At 50.5% G+C, this 24,215-nt stretch overlaps 1 protein-coding gene across 7 annotated transcripts in view; it reads right to left on the reverse strand.

The window, feature by feature from the left end:
* Window positions 1-12,391: 12,391 nt before the first annotated feature.
* ZNF746 (zinc finger protein 746) overlaps window positions 12,392-24,215 on the reverse strand; it is a 32,044-nt gene continuing 20,220 nt past the window's right edge. For 2 of the 7 annotated variants that reach the window (XM_060196789.1, XM_060196787.1), the window contains exons 5-8: window positions 19,338-19,586; window positions 16,559-16,687; window positions 12,748-14,891; window positions 12,392-12,701 (exon numbers count right to left, since the gene is read on the reverse strand). In XM_060196789.1, coding sequence (XP_060052772.1) covers window positions 13,765-14,891; window positions 16,559-16,687; window positions 19,338-19,586 — 1,505 coding nt within the window. In that variant the 3' untranslated portion in view covers window positions 12,392-12,701; window positions 12,748-13,764. The remainder of the gene's footprint in view (window positions 12,702-12,747; window positions 14,892-16,558; window positions 16,688-19,337; window positions 19,587-24,215) is intronic. The other 5 variants (XM_060196793.1, XM_060196791.1, XM_060196792.1 and 2 more) reach the window with 3 other exon arrangements.

Genomic DNA, 24,215 nt, shown 5'->3' on the forward strand with positions numbered 1-24,215 from the left:
CACTCCGCGTCATCACCTCCAGTTCCATCTGTCTCGTCCCACAGGACACAGTATCATCGGGTCCAATTCAGAATAGTTTCACACTGAATATATATACCTTCTGGCTTCTCTATCCAGTGATCCAGTGGCTGCCCTTAGATTCTACAGTCCTTTTCTTTAATCTTTCCCTACCAGCCTAGTTGACATAAATTGTAGCACTTCAAGGAGGAAGCAACCCTGGAACAGGCTACCGGCCACTCTTGGTGCTCTGGTTTGTATACATTTTATGTTTGTAAATGTTATAATCTGTGTCTTAACACATGGTAACTATCTTCTCCCAGCCCGTCTCCTAACATTTCCTTCCTTGCTTGCTAGGGATCCCACTCTGCCTTTGTCCCCAGGATATCCCTTAGAGAACTATCCTCAAGTGTTGGTAGTTCAGCCTTTTCACAGTTCAGTCTGGAGTGATTCTTTTCTTTCAGCTTTTAATATAATTTCATCTTTACTGATCAAATTCACAGAGCAGAAAAGCCGTCCACTGGGAAAGTACGACTCAGCATTTGGACTGTGTCCCTGGAGTTGTGTAACCACCACCCTGACCTGGCCTAACGCAGTCTCACTGCCCCCCAGAAGAGACCCTGTACTAGCCAGCGGCCTCTGCCTCACCACCCCACTCAGTCCCAGGCAGTGATGTCGCTCCTGTCTGTAGAAACGTGCCTGCTCTGGGCCCTGCTAGTCTGTCGGCTCCGTGGCTCTGGAGATGGTGCAATGGTCAGAGGAAAGAACCTGGAACCACGAGGCCCCAGGTTTAGTCCCTGGTATAGCATGTGCCGGCGTCATGCAAGTCCTGCGCTCTGCTACTGTGGATCTCCCTGGCCTCAAAAAGACCAGGCTCGCTTCACTGAGTTGTCTGGCAGCCTGGTCAAAAATCCTGATATCATGAGTGTGAGACTTAGTTTTAACCCCATCCCACTATTCCCAAAGCCATGCTGCTCTAAGTGATTTGCCTTGTCGTGATTTTTGAAATTAAGAAGTCTTCCAACTTTGCTTTCCCCGCATTAACTAACCTGTGATGGGGGCCAGGCGATGGTGCGACTGGCTAAGGCTCACATTACGGTGCTTAAGGACCCAGGTCCAAGCTCCTGGTCCGCACTAGCAGGGGAAAGCTTCACGAGTGGTGAAGTGGGGCTGCAGGTGTCTCTCTGTCTCCCCTTCCCCTCTCAATTTCTCTCTGTTTCTACCCAGTAATAAATGAACATTTCAAAAATGCTTGAAAAAAAAACTAACCTGTGATGATATTTTAGATGAATGTGTTATGAGAAATTAAGTATTCATTTGAAAGCTTCTCTTAACTTTTTTTTTTTTTAGGTCAGAGGCAGAGGCCACAGCACTGAAGTGGGATGGGGGCCAGAATTGAACCTGGGTTATGCACCTGACAAAGCAGCCCAAGTGAACAATTTTTTTCTGGGTCTTGAGTTTTCTTATTACCAGAATAAAATAAAAGACGTCAACCGGAGGTTGGGCAGTAGCTCAGCAGGTTAAGTGCATATGGTGTGAAGCGCAAGGACCTGGGTAAGGATCCTGGTTAGAGCCCCTGACTCCCCCCACCTGCAGGGGAGTCGCTTCACAGGCGGTGAAGCAGGTCAGCAGGTGTCTGTCTTTCTCTCCCCCTCTCTGTCTTCCCCTCCTCTCTCCATTTCTCTCTGTCCTATCCAACAACGACGACATCAATAACAACAACAATAATAACTACAACAATAAAACAACAAGGAAAACAAAAGGGAAAATAAATATTAAAAAATATTACAAAAAAGAGAAAGCTTTAAAAGACCTCAACCATTGGGATAAGTAACAGGTGGTCTGGGAGGTGGCGCAGTGGATTAGGCATTGGATGCTCAAGCATGAGGTCCTGAGTTCAATCCCTGGCAGCACATGTACCAGAGTGATGTCTGGTTCTTTCTGTTTCTCCTCCTATCTTTCTCATGAATAAATAAATAAAACCTTAAATAAAAAAAAATAAGTAACTGATCTGAATCTTTGCCTTGTATTACAGATGACGTCAAAAGTGGAAAATAAATGTACCTCCGACTTGATATCTGTACTATGAATTCACATTGACAATGATATATTTCCCTGGCATAGTGACTGCCTCACAATTACTAGCTGTATGTGTGACACGTCAGGGTAAAACAGACAGGCTGCTATCAGCTGAAAAGTTCTGGTGGGAGTTGATTGTAATGGGAATTATCCCTGGGGACGGAGACTGAGGAAATCATTTCTGGAGCATAGCATCACGTTTCCTTAAGAAGCCACAGATAGGGGCCAGTCGGTGGCGCACCTGGTTAAACACACACATTACAGTGCACAAGGACCTGGGTTCAAACCCCTGGTCTGCTTCCTCAGGAGGAAACTTCATGAGTGATGAAGCAAGGCTGCAGGGTCTCTCTTGTCTCTCGATCCCCCTTCCATTTCAGTTCCTCTCTCACTACCAAATAAAAAATACTACCAAAAACTTTTTTGGAAGAAGCCAAAGATGGAGGGATTGGGCGGTAGCGGAGCGGGTTAAGCGCACATGGCGCAAAAGGGTAAGGACCGGTGTAAGGATCCCGGTTCCCGGTTCAAGCCCCTGGCTCCCCACATGCAAAGGAGTCACTTCACAAGCAGTGAAGCAGGTCTGCAGGTGTCTATTTTTCTCTCCCCCTCTCTGTCTTCCCCTCCTCTCTCCATTTCTGTCTGTCCTCTCCAACAACAACAACCGCAACAAAATGGGAAAAATAGCTCCCTCCCAGGAGCAGTGGATTTGTAGTGCTGGCCTGGAGGCAAAAAAGAAAGAAAGAAAGAAAGAAAGAAAGAAAGAAAGGAAGGGAGAGAAAGAAGCAGGTAAAGATAGAGCTCCTTGCTGTGCTCCAGACCCGAGGTTCAAGTCTACAGACAGCACCAGAGATGCTCCATGAAGAGTAGGCTAGTGTGCTGTGATATCTCTCCTATCTCTCTCTCTCTCTCTCCCCATCTTCCTTACCTCAAAAAAGAGAAAAAAATAGCCTGAAGAGGCCATTCAGCGGTATCAGGCACCGCAGAGGCCACGGGTTCACTCCCTGGCAACACATGTAAAAGGAAAGGAAGGGATGAAAACTAGCAAAGGACCGAGCGGCCATCTGGCCCGGCCACCCCGCTCAGGGGCAGTGATCTGGAGAACACTAACGAGTTAACTCCACAAAGCTCGCCTGGAAGGGCAGGGCACCTGCTTTCCCATCCGTGCCCTCGACCCGCGTTCCAGTTCCCGGTACACCATGTAGGAATCTGAGGACATGGGGTGAGAGAGAGACCGCTCAGTAGCTGGGGAGTGCGCGTTCCCCTTCAGTCACACAGCCCAGGGCCAAGCCCCGGCTCTAACAGGAGGTGCTACGGCCCTGGGTGAGGCTCCTGTGCTCTGATGCTTCTCCCTCTCTCGTCTCTCTGAAGGAAAACGTGGTCCCAGCTGGTGAAATCACGTGTGTGCCAAGTCCTAGCTCCCCCAAAGAATATTTTATTATTTATAATTAATAAATAGAATACTAAGCAGTAGTATTTCCCTTAAGTAAGTTGGGGAGTGGCTTGGGAGATGGCGCTAGTGATTAAAGGATTGCACGCTCAAGCGTGGGTTCCTGAGTTCGATCCCCAGTCATGCATGCTTTGCCAAAATGATGCTTTTTTTTTTGGTCTGTTTTTCCTCATCAACAAAGAAATTTTTAAACAAAAATAAAATGGCTGGGGGCAAGCAGCTGTGCTGGTCAGGCCCCAGACCCCGCCCCTTAGCAAATCAAGATCCACCCAGATTCTCAACTGAAGCCAGGAGAGTCCACCAATCACCGCTCGAGGATTGTCCACCAATCAGAGCCACACTGACCAATGCCTCATTTGCATACAGCAGACATGAAAGGGGCCTGGTCCTGCCTGGTGCCCCTGCAGAGGTTTCTGTCCACTGCCAAGCATCTTCCAGGTGGTAAGTTCCCACTACAACAAACAAACAAACAAACCCCACATTTATTTATTTAAATGTAGTGCCTAGGCCTCATGTATAGATGATAACGCTGGGGGGTGATCTTCCTGGAGTCAGTCTTCTCATTCTTTGAGAGAGAGAGAGAGAGAGAGGAAGAGAGAGAGAGGGAGAGAGACAGACACCACATCACCGCTCCACCATCCAAGGAGCTTCCCCCAGTGTTGTCCATGGCTCTTCTTCCTAGGGCTGGGGTTTGAACCCACAGCCGCCTCCTCACTCGGTAGCACACACACTCTACTCTCCTACTGCCCCCACATAGTTCTTTTTAATTTTATTTTGACAGTGATGAGAGAGACACCACGGAGCTGCCTGTACTGTCTGTCCCTGGGCCTCCCGTGCGTGGTGCTGGGCTCAACTCCTGGGGATCACCCACAGCTAAATGAGCTGTCTCCCAGTCCCCCCACTGCAGGTCTGAGCCCTTAGAAATCGCTGTGAAATGTGAACCGTAGTAACACGTAAGGGTTCTAACGTGGTGCTTGGAACTGAGCCACAGGGCAGAGCTCTGTCCACACCTGCCCCCCTCCCCACTTCTGTGGCATAGTGGGTGGCAGAAGACCCAGGGCTTAAAAGCATCACAAGGAAAAAGTGGGGAACAAACTTGCTGTCACTCCTTCCAGCCCCTCCGCAAACTCATGGTGTGACACCACCTCAGGGGCTCACAGAGCAGTGCAGCCTAAGAGAATGGTGTGGGGGCTCAGGCCACTGATGGTGCCTACCCCCTGCCCGCCCCGCCCCCAGGGAAGACTTGGGGAACAGCATTTCCCTCGCTCCCTGCCTTCTCTCTCTCCCCCTCCCTCCCTTCTCTCCCCCTTTGTCTCTCCATTCCTTCCCCCTCCCCACTCTCTCTCCCTTCTGTCCTTCCTCCCTCCCTCCCTTCCTTTCTTTCTCACCAGAAAACTGTTCAGCTCTGGCTTATGGGGGGGCTGGGGATTGAACCTAAGTTCCTCAGGCATGAAAGTCTTTTGAGAAGCATTATGCTATCTCCCCAGCCTTCAAGTTTTCTTTCTTCTTAAACATATATTGCTCTTTTCTCTTTTTATTTATTATTGGATAGAACAGATAAATTGAGAGGGAAGGGGGAAATAAAGGGAAAGAGACAGACACCTGTAGCCCTACTTGCTTCACCACTTGTGAAGCTTTCCTCCTGCAGGTAGGGACCAGGGGTTTGAACCCAGGTCCTTGGGCACGGTACTGTGAGTGCTTAATCAGGTGCGCCACTGCCTGGCCCTTCAAGTTTTCTTTATTGACCTTTTCTCCTTCTGCTAGGTGACTCTGATTTTTTTAAAAAAATATTTTTTATATTTATTTATTCCCTTTTGTTGACCTTGTTTTATTGTTGTAGTTATTATTGATGTCGTCGTTGGATAGGACAGAGAGAAATGGAGAGAGGAGGGGAAGACACAGAGGGGGAGAGGACAGACACCTGCAGACCTGCTTCACCGGCTGTGAAGCGACTCCCCTGCAGGTGGGGAACCAGGGGGCTGGAACTGGGATCCTTACGCTGGTCCTTGCGCTTTTGCGCCATGTGCACTTAACCTGCTGCGCTACTGCCTGATTCCCAACTCTTTGATCTTTTGGTGGTTAGGATGAACATTTAAAACTTGACTGAGATAAGAGAATGTGACTGATGACCCTGCCTCTCTGCTTTGAATATATTTGTCCTTTGACTAGAATCACTAGGACCAGGGGATCCTTTCTGTGCAGTTACACTCTGTCCTTCTGGCCTGTTATGCTACCTAGTGTTTTATTTTATTTATTTATTTATTTTGCCTTCCAGTTTTTTTTCCCTTTATTGGGGATTAATGGTTTAAAGTCAACAGTAAAATACAGTAATTTGTACATGTGTAATGTTTCACAGTTTTATTTTAAAAATATTTATATTTACTTATTTGCTAGAGAAAGAGATAAATTGAGAGAGGAGGCAAGATAGAAAGGGAAAGAGACAGAGAGACACCTGCAGCCCTGCTTCACCACTTGTGAGGCTTTCCCCCTGCAGGTGGGGGCCAGGGACTTGAACCTGGGTCCTTGTGCACTGTGATGTGTGTGCTTAACCCAGTGTGTCACCATCTGGCACCTCCCCTCAGTTTTCCACATAACAATTCAACCCTCTATAGGTCCTCCTCTGCCATCATGTTCCATCCAGGACCTGAACTCTCCCCCGCCACCACCCCAGAGTCTTTTACTTTGGTGCAATACGCCAAACCCAGTCCAAGTTCTGCTTTGTGTTTTCTTATTTTTCAACTTCTTTTATTATTATTAATGATACAATAATGATTGACAAGGTTGTAGTACAATTCATACAATTCCCACCACCAGAGTGCCATGTCCCATCCCCTCCATTGGAAGCTTCCCTATTCTCTATCCCTCTGGGAGTCTGGACCAAAATTCTTTATGGGGAGCAGAAGGTGAGAGGTCTGACTTCTGTAATTGCCTTTCCGCTGGACATGGGCATTGACAGGTTAACAAATTATGATTAGATGATTGTAGACTAAGAATTGGCAAAGGAAAGAAAAACGATAGGGGCCAGGTGGTAGCGCACCTGGTTAAGCACACACGTTACAATGTTACAGGTTCCAGTCCCTGGTCCCCACCTGCAGGGGGAAAGCTTCACAAGTGGTGAAGCAGGGCTGCAGGTGTTTATCTCTTTCCCTCTCCTCTCTCAATTTCTGTCTCTATCCAATAATAAGTAAATTAAAAGATTTTTAAAAGTTATTTTTTAAAAGAAAAAGGTCAAACTAAATATAAAAATACAAATTCATTTGAAAATATATTTTGTGGGCAGGGCTAGATAGCATAATGGTTCTGCAAAGAGGCTCTCATGCCTGAGGCTCTAAAGTCCCAGGTTTAATCCCCTGCATCACCATAAGCCAGAACTGAGCTGAGCAGTGCTCTGGTTCAAAAAAAAAAAAAAAAAAATATATATATGGTTTTATTTTATATGAGAGAGACACCTCCAAACTACAGCACTGCTCAGTTCTAGCTGATGGTGGTGCTGGGGATTGAACCCGGGACTTGGGAGCCTCAGGCATGAAAGTCTTCTTGCAGAACCATTATGCTGTCTCCCCCATCACTCTGCCTAGTATTTTGGTTCCATTCTGTTTCCTAACCTCCCAAATTGTCCTTGTTCTATTGAGTCAACATGTGTTCAGATTCCCCCATATTTCCTAAATTTGCTTTGCACAATCTTTTTCCTGCCTCTTCTTTCAGGGTTCCAGTTTCTTTCTCCCAGGGTTATTGCTCAGTAGTTTTTCAGGAAGAGGCTGTAAATGGTACATTCTAAGTTTTTATTTTATGGAAATGTCTTTCTTTGGGGGTGGGCGTCGTCGTCTGTGTGTGGAGTGGGTCACTGTATCAAATGGAGCCTCGACTCTACCTCCAGTCACCGTGTCCTGGGTGTTAGTTAATTCACTGCCTTTCAACGTCTATTTTTATCCCAGAAGAGCTTTTATCTGTTTTCAGTCGAACAGTCCTTCCTTTCATGTCAATCTGCCTTTTCCTCTGATGGCCTTAGGATTTCTTTTTTTTTTTTTTTTTGATGTTGTTGTTGCCGTTACACATCTCCCGCATTATTATTTTTACTTAAGGGTTTCCCTCTGTGCCTCTTGAAGATCTTTGTCTTTTGTCAATTATTATTATTTTTTTTTCATCCTTGGTCTATTGTCTTTCTTCTAATGCTAACTTGAGTGTTTCATCAAGCCTTAAACATTGCCAGCTATTCTCAAGAGAGAGAACAGTTATTCCTAGCGACCTTCTAGAGGACAAACTTGAAGTAGGTGACTGTGTAGCAGGTGTACCTAGTCTGTGCTCACAGCAGAGTGTACGTTTCAGTCCATCATGTTCTCTTGGCTTCATTCTGCTGACTTTCCTCAACTGTCACTTAATTTATTCTTTTCAGCTGTGCCCGAGATCTGTTGATTAATATTCATTCATGTTTTAGGTTTCTCACTGCGTGTGTGAGCAACTATCACTTCCTCTTTCACGTACCACTTACTTTTCAGGAGTGTCTTGATTTTCCTGAAAACTTGGTGATTTGCTTCCTAAACCTCTTCCACGTTCTGCCCTCGGACAGTATCTTACATTGTAATAACGATTCATGTTCTGATCTCGTTTATTTACTTTTATTTATTTTTTTTAAAGCAGAGCCCTGCTCAGCTCTGGCTTCTGGTGGTGCTGGAGATTGAACCTGGGACCTTTGTGTGCCTCACGCAGGAGAATCCATCCTTTGGCATAACCACCATGATATCTCCCCAGCCCTAATTTGGATTATCTTTAAGTGAATTCAAGCCCTTGAGTTTCTACTTTCTTTTCTGAGATGGAGAAAGAAGAGACACCCGCAGCACTGCTCTGCTGCTCAGGAAGCCTCCCCCCACCCCATGCAGGTGGGGGCTGGGGGCTTGAACCAGGGTCCTTGCACAGGACAACGTGTGCCCTCCACAGGGCTCCCAAGCCTCTGACCCTGTTCTACCAATGAACTATCTCCCTGTGGGCATTGCAGTCTGTGAGTGTGAGCTCAGAGGAAATCAGCTGATGGGCCTGGCGTGGGCATAGGTTCTCCTGTTTTTGAGACCAGAAAAGGGGGGGCGGTCCCCATTTCAGCTGCAGAGACTGGGGAAGGCTGGGGGGAGGTACTGAGCCCACACCTGCGGGGTAAGAAGCAGCAGGCCAGGTGGACACTGTGTGAAGTGGGACAGCACCGTGCTCGGGGAGAGGCAGATTCCTCTCAGGGGTCAGAATCGGGAGGGCAGGGGGCGAGGACTGCAGCTGAGCCGCCCCACTTGGGGTCAGGTGCCCTCCAGTTTGGATCCAGCCAGTGGGTGATGGGGGGGGGGGGCGACACCAGCCGGGGCTCTACATCAAGGAGCTGGCAGTCAGCCTTGTGCTGGGCAGGTCACCTGAGGCCGGTGGGCAGTGCAGAAGCTCGGGCTGGGCACAGGCCCAGGTCTTCTGGCCTTCAGTCACATGGCGGGATGATTGACAAGCCACGGCAGCAGGTGGCAGGGACCGCAGAGGAGGGCGTTTCTTCCAGCAAGGACACGTGTCTCGGGGAGTCGCTGAGACGGCCAGTGTGATCCTGTTGGCTTCAGTGTAGGGATGACCCGTCCTGCCATCAGTCGGCCTGAGGGTGACCTTTGGGTGGCCCTGCCCTGCAGCACTGACTGGGCAGGGTCGGCAGGCACAGGGACTCTTGAATGAGAAGAGGAGGAGGAGAGAAGAGAGATGGAGAAGGAGAAGAAAGGAAAAGCAGGAGGAGGAGGGAAAGAAGAGAAGAAGGCAGAGGAGGGTGAGGAGGAGGATCGTAGGTGAGATGCAGGGGAAAGAGAAGATGGCTGGGCAGTGGTGCACATGTGATTATACACAAGGACCAGGGTTCAAGCCCCCGGGGCCCACCTGCAGAAGGAGACCTTCATGAGTGGTGAAGGTCTGCGGGTGTCTCTTCCTCTACCTCCCCACGCCCTCTGGATCTCTGACTGCCTCTAGGAAATAAACCAAGAGGAGGAAGAGGAGAAGGTGGAGGGGAGGTATCCAGAGATCTTACTGGGTGAGAGGCTTGAGTTCCGGTCCTGGCACCACATGAGGGCACCCTGATGGCACTGAGGGAGCTCCATGGATCAGTGCTTTGGTGTCTGTCTCTCTCTCGCTCTCAACAAAAATGACAAAAAAAAAAAAAAAAAAAAAAGAAAAAATGAATGAAAGAAAAAAAACACCAAATCAAACCGAACCAAAACCAAAAACCCAAAACTGTACTAGGGCAGCTCCCTCAGTGATACTGTGCAGGCCTGAGGTCTGGGGTCTCCCTGGTTTGCATAAAGAAGGCACCCAGGAGGTGGTGACGGGTGCAGGGCGTGGCCAGATAAAGGGTGGCTGGGCAGGATGCAGGCTGAGGGTTCATTCTGGCATGAGCCACCTGGATGCAGGTGAGGCTGCAGGGTCGGTGAACAGTGAGTGCCCCCCCTTCCCCCATATGTGACAAAGTGACTGTAGCACAGTCACCAAGGGCCTTCTGAGGGGCTTGTTCTGAAGCAGCCAACATCTCTGTTACGGGAAACCCAGGGGCCGTGCTCTGTCTCAGAGCCCCACTCCCCCCCAATAACACACACCCTGCGGACGCCTGGGCTTCTCAGCTCCGGATCATTTGGGATGCTCCAGGGTCCTTGACCTGTGCTTCTTGACATGAGCCACAGGGCTGCCGGGGACCTTTCACACACCCAGGAGGAGAAACACGCCAGGAGGGACGGCCACACTCTTTCAGGGTGGCAGAGAAAGCGTTCCCTGGACGTTGGGTGTAGGGTAGGGGAACCCTCATACCACAACTGCTTGTCTGTTCTGAGTTTGGGGGTGGGTGTTGGAAGCCTCACGTGCAGGCCATTTCACTGCGCCTAGGCCACATTGCTATTGGGATAGAGAGACACTGAGACACAAAGGGAGAGACAGTACAACACTGGGACCTCCTCTGCTACCACTGAGCATCCCATGTAGTATCAGGGCTCAATTCCGGGGGGACACATTGGGCTGGGACACACACTAGCTGGCAAGCTCTTTCTCCAGCCCTCCCTGACTTAGACACATAGCCTCTTAGGTTCTGTGTTGGAGCGTGAGCCTGAACCAGGTCCTTAGCGGTCACATACGTGCGTGTGTCTGTCTGGGGTGTGGGCTGAGACGTGTGCAAAATGCTGATTCCGGGGGAGAGTGTCCCTACATAGATCTGCTCTCTTCCAGAACCAGGTCCCACTCCCATACTCTCAAGGCCAACTCAACTGGACTTTTTTTTTTCCCCCGTCTCCAGGGTTATCACTGGGGTTCCGTGTCTGTACTACATATCCACCACTCCAAACAGCCATTTTTTTCGTTTCTTAAAGTTTTTTTTTTTTTTAATTTTGATAGGATAGAGAAATTGAGAAGGGAGGGGAAGATAGAGAGGGAAAGACAGACACCTGCAGACCTGCTTCACCCATTGTAAAGTGTCCTCTCTGCAGGTGGGCAGCAGGGGCTTGAACCCAGGTCCTTGCGCACGGTAATGTGTCTGCTCAACTGGGTGCACCACTACTTGGCCCCCAAGGATTTTATTTCACAAGTCCATTCATTTTCTTGATGACAAAGAGGGCTGGAGAGACAGCATAGTAGTTCTGCAAACAACTTTCAAACCTGAGGCTCTGGGGTCCCAGGTTCGATCCCCAGCACCACTGTCAGCCAGAGCTGAGCAGGGCTATGGTCTCTCTCATTAAGATAATGATCAAGATAAGAGAACTGAAATCATGACTCACACATTCATAGTCGCCATCTCTGGTGGGTGGGGAGGTGGGGGCTGGCCTGGTTCAGACACCACTGTGGGACATGGGGCTCCTCCTTGGCCTGACTGAACCAGGAGCCTCACACACGACAGGCAGACCTTCACAAGGGAGGCCCCTGCCCGCCCCCAACAGCCACACGTGGAGTCTGCATTTCCTCCTGGACCCCCAGCTCCATATAAAAGCATGACCACGGGGACTGGGCGGTAGCTTTTTCTCTCCCTATCTCCCCCTCTTATCCATTTCTCTCTGTCCTATCAAGAAACACAACAAAATAAAGGAACACAACAACAACAGACAGCCATGGGAAGTGGTGGATTCATAGGACTGGTACAGAGCCCCAGCGATAACCCTGGTGGCAAAACAAAACTAGGACTGTACGGCCAGGCGGTGGCGCACCTGGTTAAGCACTCACATTATAGTGTGCAAGGACCCAGGTTTGAGGCCCTAGTCTGTACCTGCAGGGGGAGAGCTTCATGAGCAGTGAAGCAGGTGTCTGTCTCTCTTTCTCTCTCTCTTGATCTCCCCCACCCCTCTCAGTCTCTAGCTAACTCTATTTAATAAAGATAACTAAAAAAAAAAATTTAAAATAAAGTTAAAAAAAAAAAAAGACTGTGGAGACAGCATAACGGTGATGCAAAAAGACTCTCCTGCCTGAGACTCTGAGGTCCCAGGTTCAATCCCCAGCACCACCGTCAGCCAGAGCTGAGCAGGGCTCTGGTCTCTCTCTCAAAATAAAATAAAATAAAATAAAAATAAACCAGAATCACAGAAACCATGTGTTGTAAATGTCTAACAAACTGTTTCCATCGGCAGTGAAGTGTCCAGACACGTTCTGATTGTCTTCCTGGATACTGGCTTCCCTCCTAAACCCCCCCCCTCCCCACTCAGTGCTCAGGGACAGTGCCTGACACCAGCGCTCTCTGGTGCCCAGGTGTCCGGGCCCAGAAGTGAGTGCCAGTATCCTGTGGGGGAGGGTGGCGGCCTGGTTTGAAGTCTCAGCGCCAAAGCTGTGGCGGCTCTAAGAATGGAATCCACCAACCGCCTTTGGTGCTGGTTAGATTTTATTTTAACAGGATATCTCCTCTTCTGTTTTTTTTTTCTCTCTTTTTTTTTTTTTCCAAAATATCAGTTATATCAATATTAGAAGTGTAAACAGGTACAAAATATACAGTACATAGAAACAATCTTCTTAACTAGTCTATTGCCTAAGAAAAGTACACGGGGGGGGGGGGGGGTGGGTGGGTGGGTGGTGATGGTGGTGGTGGTGGGGTGGGCAGGAAGGGTGGGGCCAGGGCCATCCTCTCAGCAGGGGACACCAGCCACCAATCTGGGGGACACAACTCTGGCTGAACCAACAGAATGAGATCCAGGGGTCTGTGTGGAATCAGGGGCCTCTCCCCGCTCCACTGCACCCCAATGTCCACCAGGGCACGAGGCCACTCACCCAGCCTCTCAGACCTGACCCCTAAGGGAGGGGGCCACCACTCCAGGGAGGCTGGATAATCCTAAGAGGACAGGAAAGGAAAAGCTGTCCTCTGCCCAAACTGATTTTTTGGGGGGGCAGGGCTGGCTGCATCTTGCCGCCAGGTAGCTCCCCACACCTCTTCCAGCTGCTCCTGGAGGCTGGGGTGTAGGCCCCATGAGTCATTTCTTTCTAACCAGAAACAAAGTTGGGCCTGAACACTGCACAGGGGCATAGAACACGGCACAGTGAGAAGGACCCCCAGCAGCTGGCTGGGGGTGGGGGGCTCCTAGGCCAGGTGGGGCTCCCTGCTCTGTGGCCTGCCATGCAGCAGGGGCCACCGTCCAGTCAGCCCTGTGCACCCCGACACTGTTCTCAGGGGCTCTCTTTTTACCAGAGTCAGAAGGACGCCCTGACAGGAGCTGCGGATGGGGGGTGGGGAGGCTGGCGCAGCACTGTGGGGGTGGGGTGGTGACCTCAGTAATGGAACCAGTTGCCTTTGGACAGTCTGTCCCTGCTGAGGTGAGGCTGGGGCCCCCAGCTCTCCCCCTCCCACTCCTGGGGGGCCTCTTTTGAGGGAAGGGGGCACACAGGGCATAGTTGGGGGGAGGGGTGTCACAGCCAAGAAACATGCTGAGAAACCAAACCTCCCCCCACCACCAAAAAACAAAAACAAAACTCTGCTCTAAAGTTTCAACTGCTACTTATTCTTTTCCAGCTCCCCCCCCAGGCTAAAAACAAACAAAAACCAAAAAAAAAAAAAAACAAACAAAAAACCCCAAAACAAAAACCAAAAAAACCCCATCATTAAATTACTTAAAAGTCTAGGTGCTCAGTTTCACAATCAGCCAAGCCACCACCTGTGTGCCTGGTTGCTGGGAGGGTGGCCGTCCTTCCACTGGCCACTGCCGGCCACAGGGTCCCCGACTTTTGCCCTCACCTGGGTAGGGACCAACGGCAGCCCTCCCAGCCATGCAGGGGTTTGGGTGGCCGGCTCACAGCTCCCCGCCGCTGTCGGTGGGTGCCAGCACTCCCAGGCCGCAAGTCCAGTCGGTGACCAGGTCCGTGGCGGCCAAGGGTGCCTTGGCGGCGGCCGGGGCCTTGAAAGGGTCGGGGGGCGCAGGGGGCAGCGGCGGCGGGGGTGGCGGGGCGCGGGGCCCGCCCTTGGCGCCCGCTGCGTGGTTGCGCTGGTGCTTGCGCAGGTGGTCTTTGCGGATGAAGCTCTTGCCGCAGACGGTGCAGGTGAAGGGCCGCACGCCCGTGTGCGTCCGGTAGTGGTCGATGAGCTTGGAGCGCTCGGTGAAGCGCTTCTCGCATTCGGTGCAGGGGAAGGGCCGCTCACCGGTGTGCAGCATGCGGTGACGGATCAGGTGCGCGGGCCTGGTGAAGCAGCGCCCGCATTCTCCGCAGCGCAGGGCGCTGCCATCCCGGGCAGCTCCGCCGCCCCCGGGGGCCGCCCCTGCCGCCGCCCCCGCCGCACCTGCCGCCCCCGCCGCCCCGTCGGCGCCCGCGCTGCCGCCTCCCCCGCAGGTGCGCTGGTGCGCGCTCAGGCTCACCTGCAGCTGGAAGCTCTTCCCGCAGGTGGGGCAGCCGAACGGTCGGCCCCCGGGGGGCGCGGCCTGGTGCTTCTTCAGGCCCGGCTTGTGGCCGAAGCCCTTGGTCCTTCCTGGGTACTTGCAGGGGTCGTGGAAGGGCCTGGCCCCCGCGGCCTGGCTGGGGTCCAGCACCGCCTCTCCGCTGTCAGCCGCGGGGTAGGGCAGCCCTTCCGGCCCAGTCCTGGGGTTCAGGCCCACCGGGGGTTTGCAGCGGAAGTTCCAGCCCCAGCGGACCCCCCCAAAGAGCCAGTCTCCCGGCGGGGTCTCCTCCTGGGCCACGGCGGGGCTCAGCTCCCCCATGTCCCTCTCGGGCCGGGCCGGCTCCCGGAGCCCCAGCACAGGGTCCTGGGCGGGGAACGAGCCGGCCGCGCTGTCCCAGGCGCCCTCCTGGACCGGGCTGGGAAAGAACCTCGCGGGCTGGCCGGGCCCGAACAGGGTCCCGTGGGCTTCCAGGTCTGTGGGGTGTACCGGCGTGGCCACCACCTCCTCCTCCTGCACTTCGGTTTTGATCACGATTTTTACATCTGCTGAGAAAGACAGAGGGGTTAGACATCATTATTTGACCTAGTTATTTTTTCCTTCTCTTTTGGTGCCCCTGTTGTTTTATTGTTGTAGTTATTGGTGTTGTCGTTGTTGGATAGGACAGAGAGAGATGGAGAGAGGAGGGGAAGACAGAGAGGGAGAGAGAAAGACAGACACCTGCAGACCTGCTTCCCCGCCTGTGAAGGTCCTTGTGCTTTGTGCCACCTGCGCTTAACCCACCGTGCTACCGCCCACCGCCCAACTCCCTTCTTTGAATTAAAAAAAAAACCTTTATTTATTTATTGGAAAGAGACAGCCAGAAAATCGAGAGGGAAGGGGGAGATAGGGAGGAAGAAAGAGACACCTGCAGCCCTGCTTCACCACTGGCAAAGCTTTACCCCTGCAGGTGGGGATGGGGACCTGGACCCAGGTCCTTGGGCATGATGACGTGACTCATTCCTCCTCCTCATCATAATTATACCAAGGGCCTCCTGCACATGTGATGACCTGTGAGTGAACTTCCTGGTCTGATTAAAAAAGAAATACTTTATTTATTGGGGCCAGGCGGTGGCCCACCTAGTTGAGCGCACACATTACGCTGTGCAAGGTCCCACGTTCAAGCCCCCAGTCTCCACCTGCAGGGGCGAAGCTTCATAAATGGTGCAACAGTGCTGCAGGTGTCTCTCTCCCTATCTCCCCCTTTCCCCGCAACAACCACATCAATCTGACTCAAGGCACGTAGATATTTCTCTTTCCCACGGGAGCCTGTGGAACCTCAGAGTTCCTGTCAGGCTCGAGTCCCTCGAGTGGCACAGTAGGCTCACCCAGCCTCCCTGCAGAGACTGGGGCCGCCCCTCCCACTGCTAGCTCGCGGTCAGGGCACGGTCCTGGAAAGGTCCTCAAAAAGGCCTACGACAACGACGTTCCTGATGTGCTTTGTAAAAGCCGTCCTGAGGGAGCCTGGCGGTAGCACAGTGGGTTAAGCGCACATGGCGCAAAGCGCAAGGACCGGCACAAGGATCCTGGTTCGAGCCGCTGGCTCCCCACCTGCAGGGGAGTCGCTTCACAGGCGGTGAAGCAGGTCTGCAGGTGTCTATCTTTCTCTCCCCCTCTTTGTCTTCCCCTCCTCTCTCCATTTCTCTCTGTCCTATCCAGCGACAACAATAATAAAATAACTACAACAATAAAAACAAGGGCAACAAAATGGAATATATATATGACAAAGCTGTCCTGAATTGAGCCTAACGGACCACTGGTCAGGACCCAACACCCGAAAGCACAAGGGTGGCGCCGAGGTGACACAAACACTCCACACAGCCCCCCCCCACCACCACCTCCTTCTCCCCACTCAATTTCTGTCTCTATCCACTAATCAGCCTCCCCAGGGGCTGTAGGCCAGTGTCCTAAGCAACATGTTTTTTCTCAGGGTGGGGTGAGGATTCTAGCAGAGAACAGCTCGGGCCCGCAGCCTCTCCGGAGGGAGTTTCTCAGAACCACCCAGGGAATGTCACCTGCAAAGGACAGGGAGGGGCCCCAGAGCCTGAGAATCTGGGAGGCCCCACAGACACATAAAATCTGTGGCTGACAGGCCAGTGAAGCTCCCCCTAGAAACTGGGGTGGGGAGCAGGGCTGCTTGCAACCCCCCGCCTCTGTGCCCCCACCCTGCCTGTACCTTCTGTTGAAGTAGCAGCTGTGCTGAGCTTCAATGCCCCGTCAGAGCACGCTGAGGACGGGTGGTGGGGGGGCAGGTCGGCCTGCCAGGAGGTGGGCGGGATGGTGGTCGAGAAGCTGGAGTGGACGCCTGCAAGGAGAGAGAAAGAGAGGGAGAGAAAGGGAGAGAGAGAGAAAGGGAGAGAGAGAAAGCAAGAAAGGGAGAGAGAGAGAGAGCGAAAAAGGGAGAGAATGGAGAGAAAAAGAGAAAGGGAGAGAGACAGAGAGAGAGAGAAAGGGAGAGAAAGAGAAAGGGAGAGACAGAGAGAAAGAAAGGGAGAGAAAGAGAGAGAAAGGGAGAGAGAGACAGAAAGAAAGGGAGAGAAGGAGAGAGAAAGGGAGAGACAGGGAGAGAAAGAAAGGGAGAGAGAAAGCGAGAGAGAGAAAAAGACAGAGAAAGAGAGAAAGGGAGAGAGAGAAAGAGAGAGAGACAGAACGGGAGAGAGAGAGAGAAAGAGAGAGGGAGAGAGAAAGGGAGAGAGACAGAACGGGAGAGAGAGAGAGAGAGAAAGAGAGGGGGGGGGAGGTAGGTCAGGGTGGGGGACAGGGAGGCTGGGGGAAGCCTGGTAGGAGAAGATGAACAGCAAACCACCCCCGGGAGACCCCAGTTGGGGCTGCTCAGAGCAGGTGTGCCAGAAAGTATCCCGTGGTCAAACTGGTTTCAAAAGTGTATAGTTATGAGGGGCGGGCGGGGGCGCACCTGGTTGAGTTCACACATTACAGTGCACAGGGACCCGAGTTCAAGTCCCCAGTCCCCACCCTGCAGGAAAAGGGAAGCTTCACACGTGGTTAAACTAATCTGCAGGCGTTATTTCTCAATCTTCCCCTTCCTTCTCAATTTCTCTGACTCTATCCAAAATAAATACATTAATAGGTGGCTGGGTGATGGCACACCCGGTTAGGCACACACATTACCATGTGCAAGGACCTGGTTCAAGCCCCTGGTCCCCACCTGAGTGGTGAAGCAAGTCTGTAGGTGTCTCTCTCCTTCTCTAGCTCCCCCTTCCACCTCAATTTCTTTGTCTCTATCCAATAAATGAGTGAATAAATAAAAAAATAATAAAAATGCTTCTTAAAAAAAATAAAATTACGTGGTGGTCTGGGAGGTGGCACAGTGGATAAGGTTTTGGACTCTCAAGCATGAGGTCCCAAGTTCAATGCCCGGCAGCACATGTACCAGAGTGATGTGATGTCTGGTTCTCTCTCTCTCTCTCCTATTATTTATCATGAATAAATAAACAAAATCTTTAAAAAATAATAAAACTACATAGATTTAGAAGAAGAATGACAGGGCCAGGTGACAGCACATCTGGTTGAGAACCCATGCTATCATGTGCAAAGACTTGGGTTCAAGTCCCTGACTCCCACTTGCAGGGGAGAAGCTTCATAAGTGGTGTGGCAGTGATGCAGGTCCCTCTCTCTCTCTCCTCTCTCAATTTCTGTCTCTATCCAATAAAGGTATATAAATAAATTTAAGAGTATGGCTGGGGAGACAGTATAATGGTTCTGCAAAAAGACTTTTCATGCTTGGAGCACCAAAGGTCCATAGCGTTACCATCACCCAGAGCTGAGCAGTGCTCTAGTCTCTTTCCCTCTTTCTCTCTCACTAAAAATGAATAAAAATGTTTAAAAAAGGGAGTCGGGCAGTTAAGTGCAGGTGGCACAAAGCCCAAGGACCAGCGTAAAGGACCCCGGTTCGAGCCCCCGGCTCCCCACCTGCAGGGGAGTCACTTCACAGGCGGTGAAGCAGGTCTGCAGGTGTCTGTCTTTCTCTCCCCTCTCTGTCTTCCCCTCCTCTCTCCATTTCTTTCTGTCCTATCCAACAATGACGACATCAATAACAACAGCAAGGGCAACAAAAAGGAATAAATAAATGAATATTAAAAAAAAAAAAAGAAAAAAAATCCAAAAAAAGAGGGCAGAATGATTTGAGGGACAAAAGCCTCCATTTTCATGCTATACAGTATTTTAAAATAAAGCTTTAAAAAATGTTTTTCTTTAAATATTTATTTATTCCCTTTTTGTTGTCCTTGTTTTTTGTTGTTGTTGTTGTTGTAGTTATTATTGTTGTCATTGTTGGATAGGACAGAGAGCAATGGAGAGAGGAGGGGAAGACAGAGAGGGGGAGAGACAGACAGACACCTGCAGACCTGCTTCACCGCCTGGGAAGCGACTCCCTGCAGGTGGAGAGCCGGGGCTCGAACCGGGATCCTTACGCCGGTCCCTGCGCTTTGCACCACCTGCACTTAACCGGCTGCGCTACAGCCCGACTCCCTTTGTTTTTGTTTTGTTTTTTTAAAGAAAAACAACAGGGGAGCTGGGCAGTAGTGCACCTGGTTAAGTGCACATGTCATCGTGTGCAAGAACCCTGGCTCGAGCCGCTGCTCCCACCTGCAGGGAGGACGGGGAAGCAGGCCTGCAGGTGTACGACAATAATAAATATGAGACTGAAAAAGAACGAGGCCAATGTCCTCTCCTTCTCACCCCAGCCTGCTCCAGCCCCCTAGTCCTCCCCCAGGGGCCCCGGAAGCTCTAATGTCACCCACTTATTTTACTTATTTTACCTGGACAGTTGGGTCAGTGCCCGAGAGCAGCAGGGAGGCCACCAGGATGGGGACAGAGGAGCCCCGAGGGCCCACTATGGTCTGGAAGCGTCCAGGCAGATGTTGGGGAGCCCAGGGCTGTCCGCAGAGCACCCCCTGCCCACCCGAGGTCCCCCATCTCCGCTGCAGGTCACTCACCAGGGGCGGCGTCGGTGGAGACGTCGGCCGCCCCCGCGTCCAGCTGGCCGAGGCCCCAAGGCTCCTCCCCGACGTCGGGCTGCCCAGCCGCGGCCCAGGCCTCCACGCCCAGGGCCTGCTGCTCCTGCAGCTGTAACTCGCCCTCCTGCTTGATCTGCATCAGGAGGTCGGGGGCGGGCACGGGGGGCCCCGAGCCTGGGGTTGGAGTGGGGAGACAGTGTGTGAGCCCGGGACAGGCAGCAGAAGGGCCTGGAGGGGAGGGCAGGGGAGGTCAGATGCACAGGGGTCATGAGTGAGGGGTCAGGACTGAGCTGCAAACAGAATTGACTAAAGTCCTGGAACACATCTAAAATAGACTTGCTCACTGCTCTCCACCTTAAGACTCCTCATCTGCTCTGTGCCTATTCTCTGCTTGCCGTTTATTAGACACTTTGTCCTGCTTTATATTTCTTACCACCTTTCAGCCACCAAGTGGTAGCCGCTACTGTGACGCCATCCTGACTTCCCTGGGCAGACGACCTCACCCATGTGTCCTGGAAACCCACCTCCCTCCCCAGAGCCCTGCCCCACTAGGAAAAGATAGAAATAGGCTGGGGGGTGTGGATCCACCTGCCAACACCCATGTCCATCGGAGAAGCAATGACAGAAGCCACAACTCCCACCTTCTGCACTCCAAAAAGAATTTTGTTTCATTCTCCCAGAGGGGGAGAAATGATAGGGGAAGATGACCAGAGGGCTCTGAACTCCAATTCCAACAGGACCTGGAGAGAGGAGAGGAAAAAAGCAAGGACATTTGGAAGTAGTAATAGGTGTAGATGTGACTTAGAAAGGGAGGCAGAACCATGAGGAACAAAAGAGAAAATGTATATAAATATAGGTAGATAGATAGATACAGAAATAATATTCAACCTTATCAGTGACCTTGGGAGAACCGCTGCAGTTTCCAGCAGAGGAGATGGGGACACAGAACTCTGGTGGTGGGAATGGTGTGGAGTTATACTCCTGTAATCTCATAATTTTTCTAAATCAATATTAAGTTACTAACAATATAACATTTAAAAAAAGGATAGAGGGTGGTGGTGTACCCGATTGAGCGCACACATTATAGCGCACAAGGGCTCAGGTTCAAGCCCCTGGTCCCCACCTGCAGGGGGGAAAGCTTTGCGAGTGGTGAAGTAGTGTTGCAGGTGTCTTTCTCCCTCTCTCACTATCACCCTATTCCCTCTTGATTTCTGGCTGCCTCTATCCAATAAATAAATAAATAATGATAATTAAAAAAAAAAAGGAACCAAGAGACCCCTCACAGAATGGGAGAAGATCTTTACATGCCATACATCAGATAAGAGTTTAATAACCAACATTTAATAACCAAAGAGCTTGCCAGACTCAACAACAAGACAACAAATAACCCCATCCAAAAATGGGGGGAAGACTTGGACAGAATATTCACCACAGAAGAGATCCAAAAGGCCGAGAAACACATGAAAAAATGCTCTAAGTCTCTTATTGTCAGAGAAATGCAAATCAAGACAACAATGAGATATCACTTCACTCCTGTGAGAATGTCATACATCAGAAAAGGGAACAGCAGCAAATGCTGGAGAGGGTGTGGGGTCAAAGGAACCCTCCTGCACTGCTGGTGGGAACGTAAATTGGTCCAACCTCTGTGGAGAACAGTCTGGAGAACTCTCAGAAGGCTAGAAATGGACCTACCCTATGACCCTGCAATTCCTCTCCTGGGGATATATCCTAAGGAACCCAACACATCCATCCAAAATGATCTGTGTACACATATGTTCTTGGCAGCACAATTTGTAATAGCCAAAACCTGGAAGCAACCCAGGTGTCCAACAACAGATGAGTGGCTGAGCAAGTTGTGGTCTATATACACAACGGAATACTACTCAGCTGTAAAAAATGGTGACTTCACCGTTTTCAGCCGATCTTGGATGGACCTTGAAAAAATCATGTTGAGTGAAATAAGTCAGAAACAGAAGGATGAATATGGGATGATTTCACTCTCAGGCCGAAGTTGAAAAACAAGATCAGAAGAGAAAACACAAGTAGAACCTGAAATGGAATTGGCATATGGCACCCAAGTAAAAGACCCTGGGGTGGGTGGGTGGGTGGGGAGAATCCAGGTCCATGAAAGATGATGAATGACATAGTGGGGGTTGTATTGTTAAATGGGAATCTGGGGAATGTTATGCATGTACAAACTATTGTATTTACTGTTGAATGTAAAGCATTAATTCCCCAATAAAGAAATAAATTATTAAAAAAAAAAAAAGGAAGGAAGGGAGGGAAGAAGGAAAAAAAAGGAAGCCATGTGACATAGTCTCAATGGAGTACTACTCAGCAATTAAAAAGACTTTTTTGTGTCCTTTGGAGCAAAAAAAAAAGGATGGAGCTGGGGTGGGGGGGTAAGCACCGCTGATGCACTGGACAACTGGTGTCCAGGAGACCGGGGGGGAGGCTGCTCTCTTTGATTCATTAGAATTCTTTGTAAAGACTGACTTATTATATGTATTATTCCTTAAAAAATATTTATCTAGGGGAGTCCAGCGGTAGCACAGCAGGTTAAGCGCACATGGTGTGAAGCGCAAGGACCGGCATAAGGATCGTGGTTTGAGCCCCGGGCTCCCCACCTGTAGGGGAGTCGCTTCACAGGCGGTGAAGCAGGTCTGCAGGTGTCTGTCTTTCTTTCCCCCTCTCTGTCTTCCCCTCCTCTCTCCATTTCTCTCTGTCTTATCCAACAACGACATCATCAATAACAACAATAACTACAACAATAAAAAAACAAGGGCAACAAAAGGGAAAGTAAATAAATAAATATATAAAAAAAAACTTTAGAAAAAATATTTATTTGTGGGGGCCAAGTGGTGGCATAGCGGTTGAGCACACATGTTACCATGGGCAAGGAGCTGAGTTTAAGCCCCGATTCCCACCTGCAAGGAGAGGGGGTAAACTTCCCCAGTGAGTGCCAAAGCAGGTCTGCAGGTGTCTATCTATCTCTCTCTCCTTCTCTGCCTCTCCCTCTCCCTCTTGATTTCTCTCTGTCCCAAAATAGGAAGAAAAAAGTTGATAGGACAGAGAGAAACAGAAGGAGAAAGGGGAGATAGAGAGGGAGAGAGACACCTGCAGATATGCTTTGCTGCCTGTGAAGCTTCCCCCCTGCAGGTGGTGGGTGAGGGGCTCGAACCTGGGTCCTTGCTCATGGCAACCAGGTGTGCTGCCACCCAGCACCCTATCATCACTTAAAAAAACCCAAAGATTTATCAATGAGAGAGAAAGACATAAACAAGACAGAAAGAGCATCACTGTGGCACATACGATGCCAGAGACTAAACTCAGGACCTCAGGCTCCAACTCTTTTTTTTTTAAAGTCTTCTTTTTTTTTTTTTTTTTATTGTTGTTGTAGTTACTATTGTTGTTATTGTTGCTTCACCGCCTGGGAAGCGACTCCCCTGCAGGTGGGGAGCCGGGGGCTCGAACTGGGATCCTTAAGCCGGTCCTTGCACTTTGTGTCACGTGTGCTTAACCCGCTGCGCTACCACCTGACTCCCCAATGCCCCGATTCTTAACACTGCATTCATTGCTCCTGCTCCTGCGTCTTTATTTCTTGGCTGTTTATTGGGCGAGAAGATAATCAGAGCATCGCTTTGACAAAGGAGATGCCAGGGATAAAACCCGGGACCTCCAGCTTGAGAGCCTAATGCCTTACCCACTGTGCCACCTCATGGGCTACCATCATTAATTGATTAATTATGTTTACCAGAGTCCTGCGGGGGATTGAACCTGAGACTTTGGAGTCTCAGTCATGAGAGTCTGTTTGCATAGCCACTATGCTGTCTTCCCCCACATCGTCATCGTCACCACTTGCACACAACTCCTGTGAGCTACTGCTACTCTATCATGCCAGCATCTCCTTCCTTCTCTTTCTCTTTCTAGAAAAAGATTTATTTATTTATTATTATTTATTTATAAAAAGGAAACATTGACAAAACCATAGGATAAGAGGGGTACAACTCCATACAATTCCCATCACCAGAACTCCCTATCCCATCCCCTCCCCTGATAGCTTTCCTATTCTTTATCCCTCTGGGAGGATGGAGCCAAGATTTATCAGTACAAGGGGGCCTATGGAATAGAACTAAAATAGGCCTGCTAGCTCTCTATAACGGAGACCCCCAAACTCTTCATCTGCACTATTCCATCCTTAAGGTTCATCATTAGTCAACAACTTGTTTGGCTTTGTATGTTAACTCTCTCTCTCTCTCTCTTTTTATAAAAAAGATTTTATTTACTTATGAGAAAGATAGGAGAGAGAGAACCAGACACCACTCTGGCACATGTGCTGCCGGGGATCGAACTCGGGATCTCATGCTTGAGAGCCCAAAGCTTAATCACTGTGCCACCTCCTGGACCACGTATGTTAACTCTCTTTTCAGCCAAGTTCCAGATGCTACCATGATGCCAACCAGACTTCCCAGGACAGACAACCCCACCAATGTGTCCTGGAGCTCCGATTCCCCAGACCCTACCCCACTAGGGAAAGAGAGAGACAGGCTGGGAGTATGGATCGACCTGTCAACACCCATGTTCAGCGGGGCAGCAATTACAGAAGCCAGACCTTCCACCTTCTGCCTCCCACAATGACCCTGGGTCCATACTCCCAGAGGGATAAAGAATAGGAAAGCTATCAGGGGAGGGGATGGGATATGGAGTTCTGGTGGTGGGAATTGTGTGGAGTTGTACCCCTCTTATCCTATGGTTTTGTCAGTGTTTCCTCTTTATAAAAAAATAAATAATAAAAAACATACAGAGGAGGCCAGCGATCGATCTGGCATGTGAGGTACCAGGGATTGAACTTGAACT

The sequence above is a fragment of the Erinaceus europaeus genome, chromosome 8 (genome assembly GCF_950295315.1).
Source record: "Erinaceus europaeus chromosome 8, mEriEur2.1, whole genome shotgun sequence".
Classification (NCBI taxonomy): Eukaryota; Metazoa; Chordata; class Mammalia; order Eulipotyphla; family Erinaceidae; genus Erinaceus; species Erinaceus europaeus.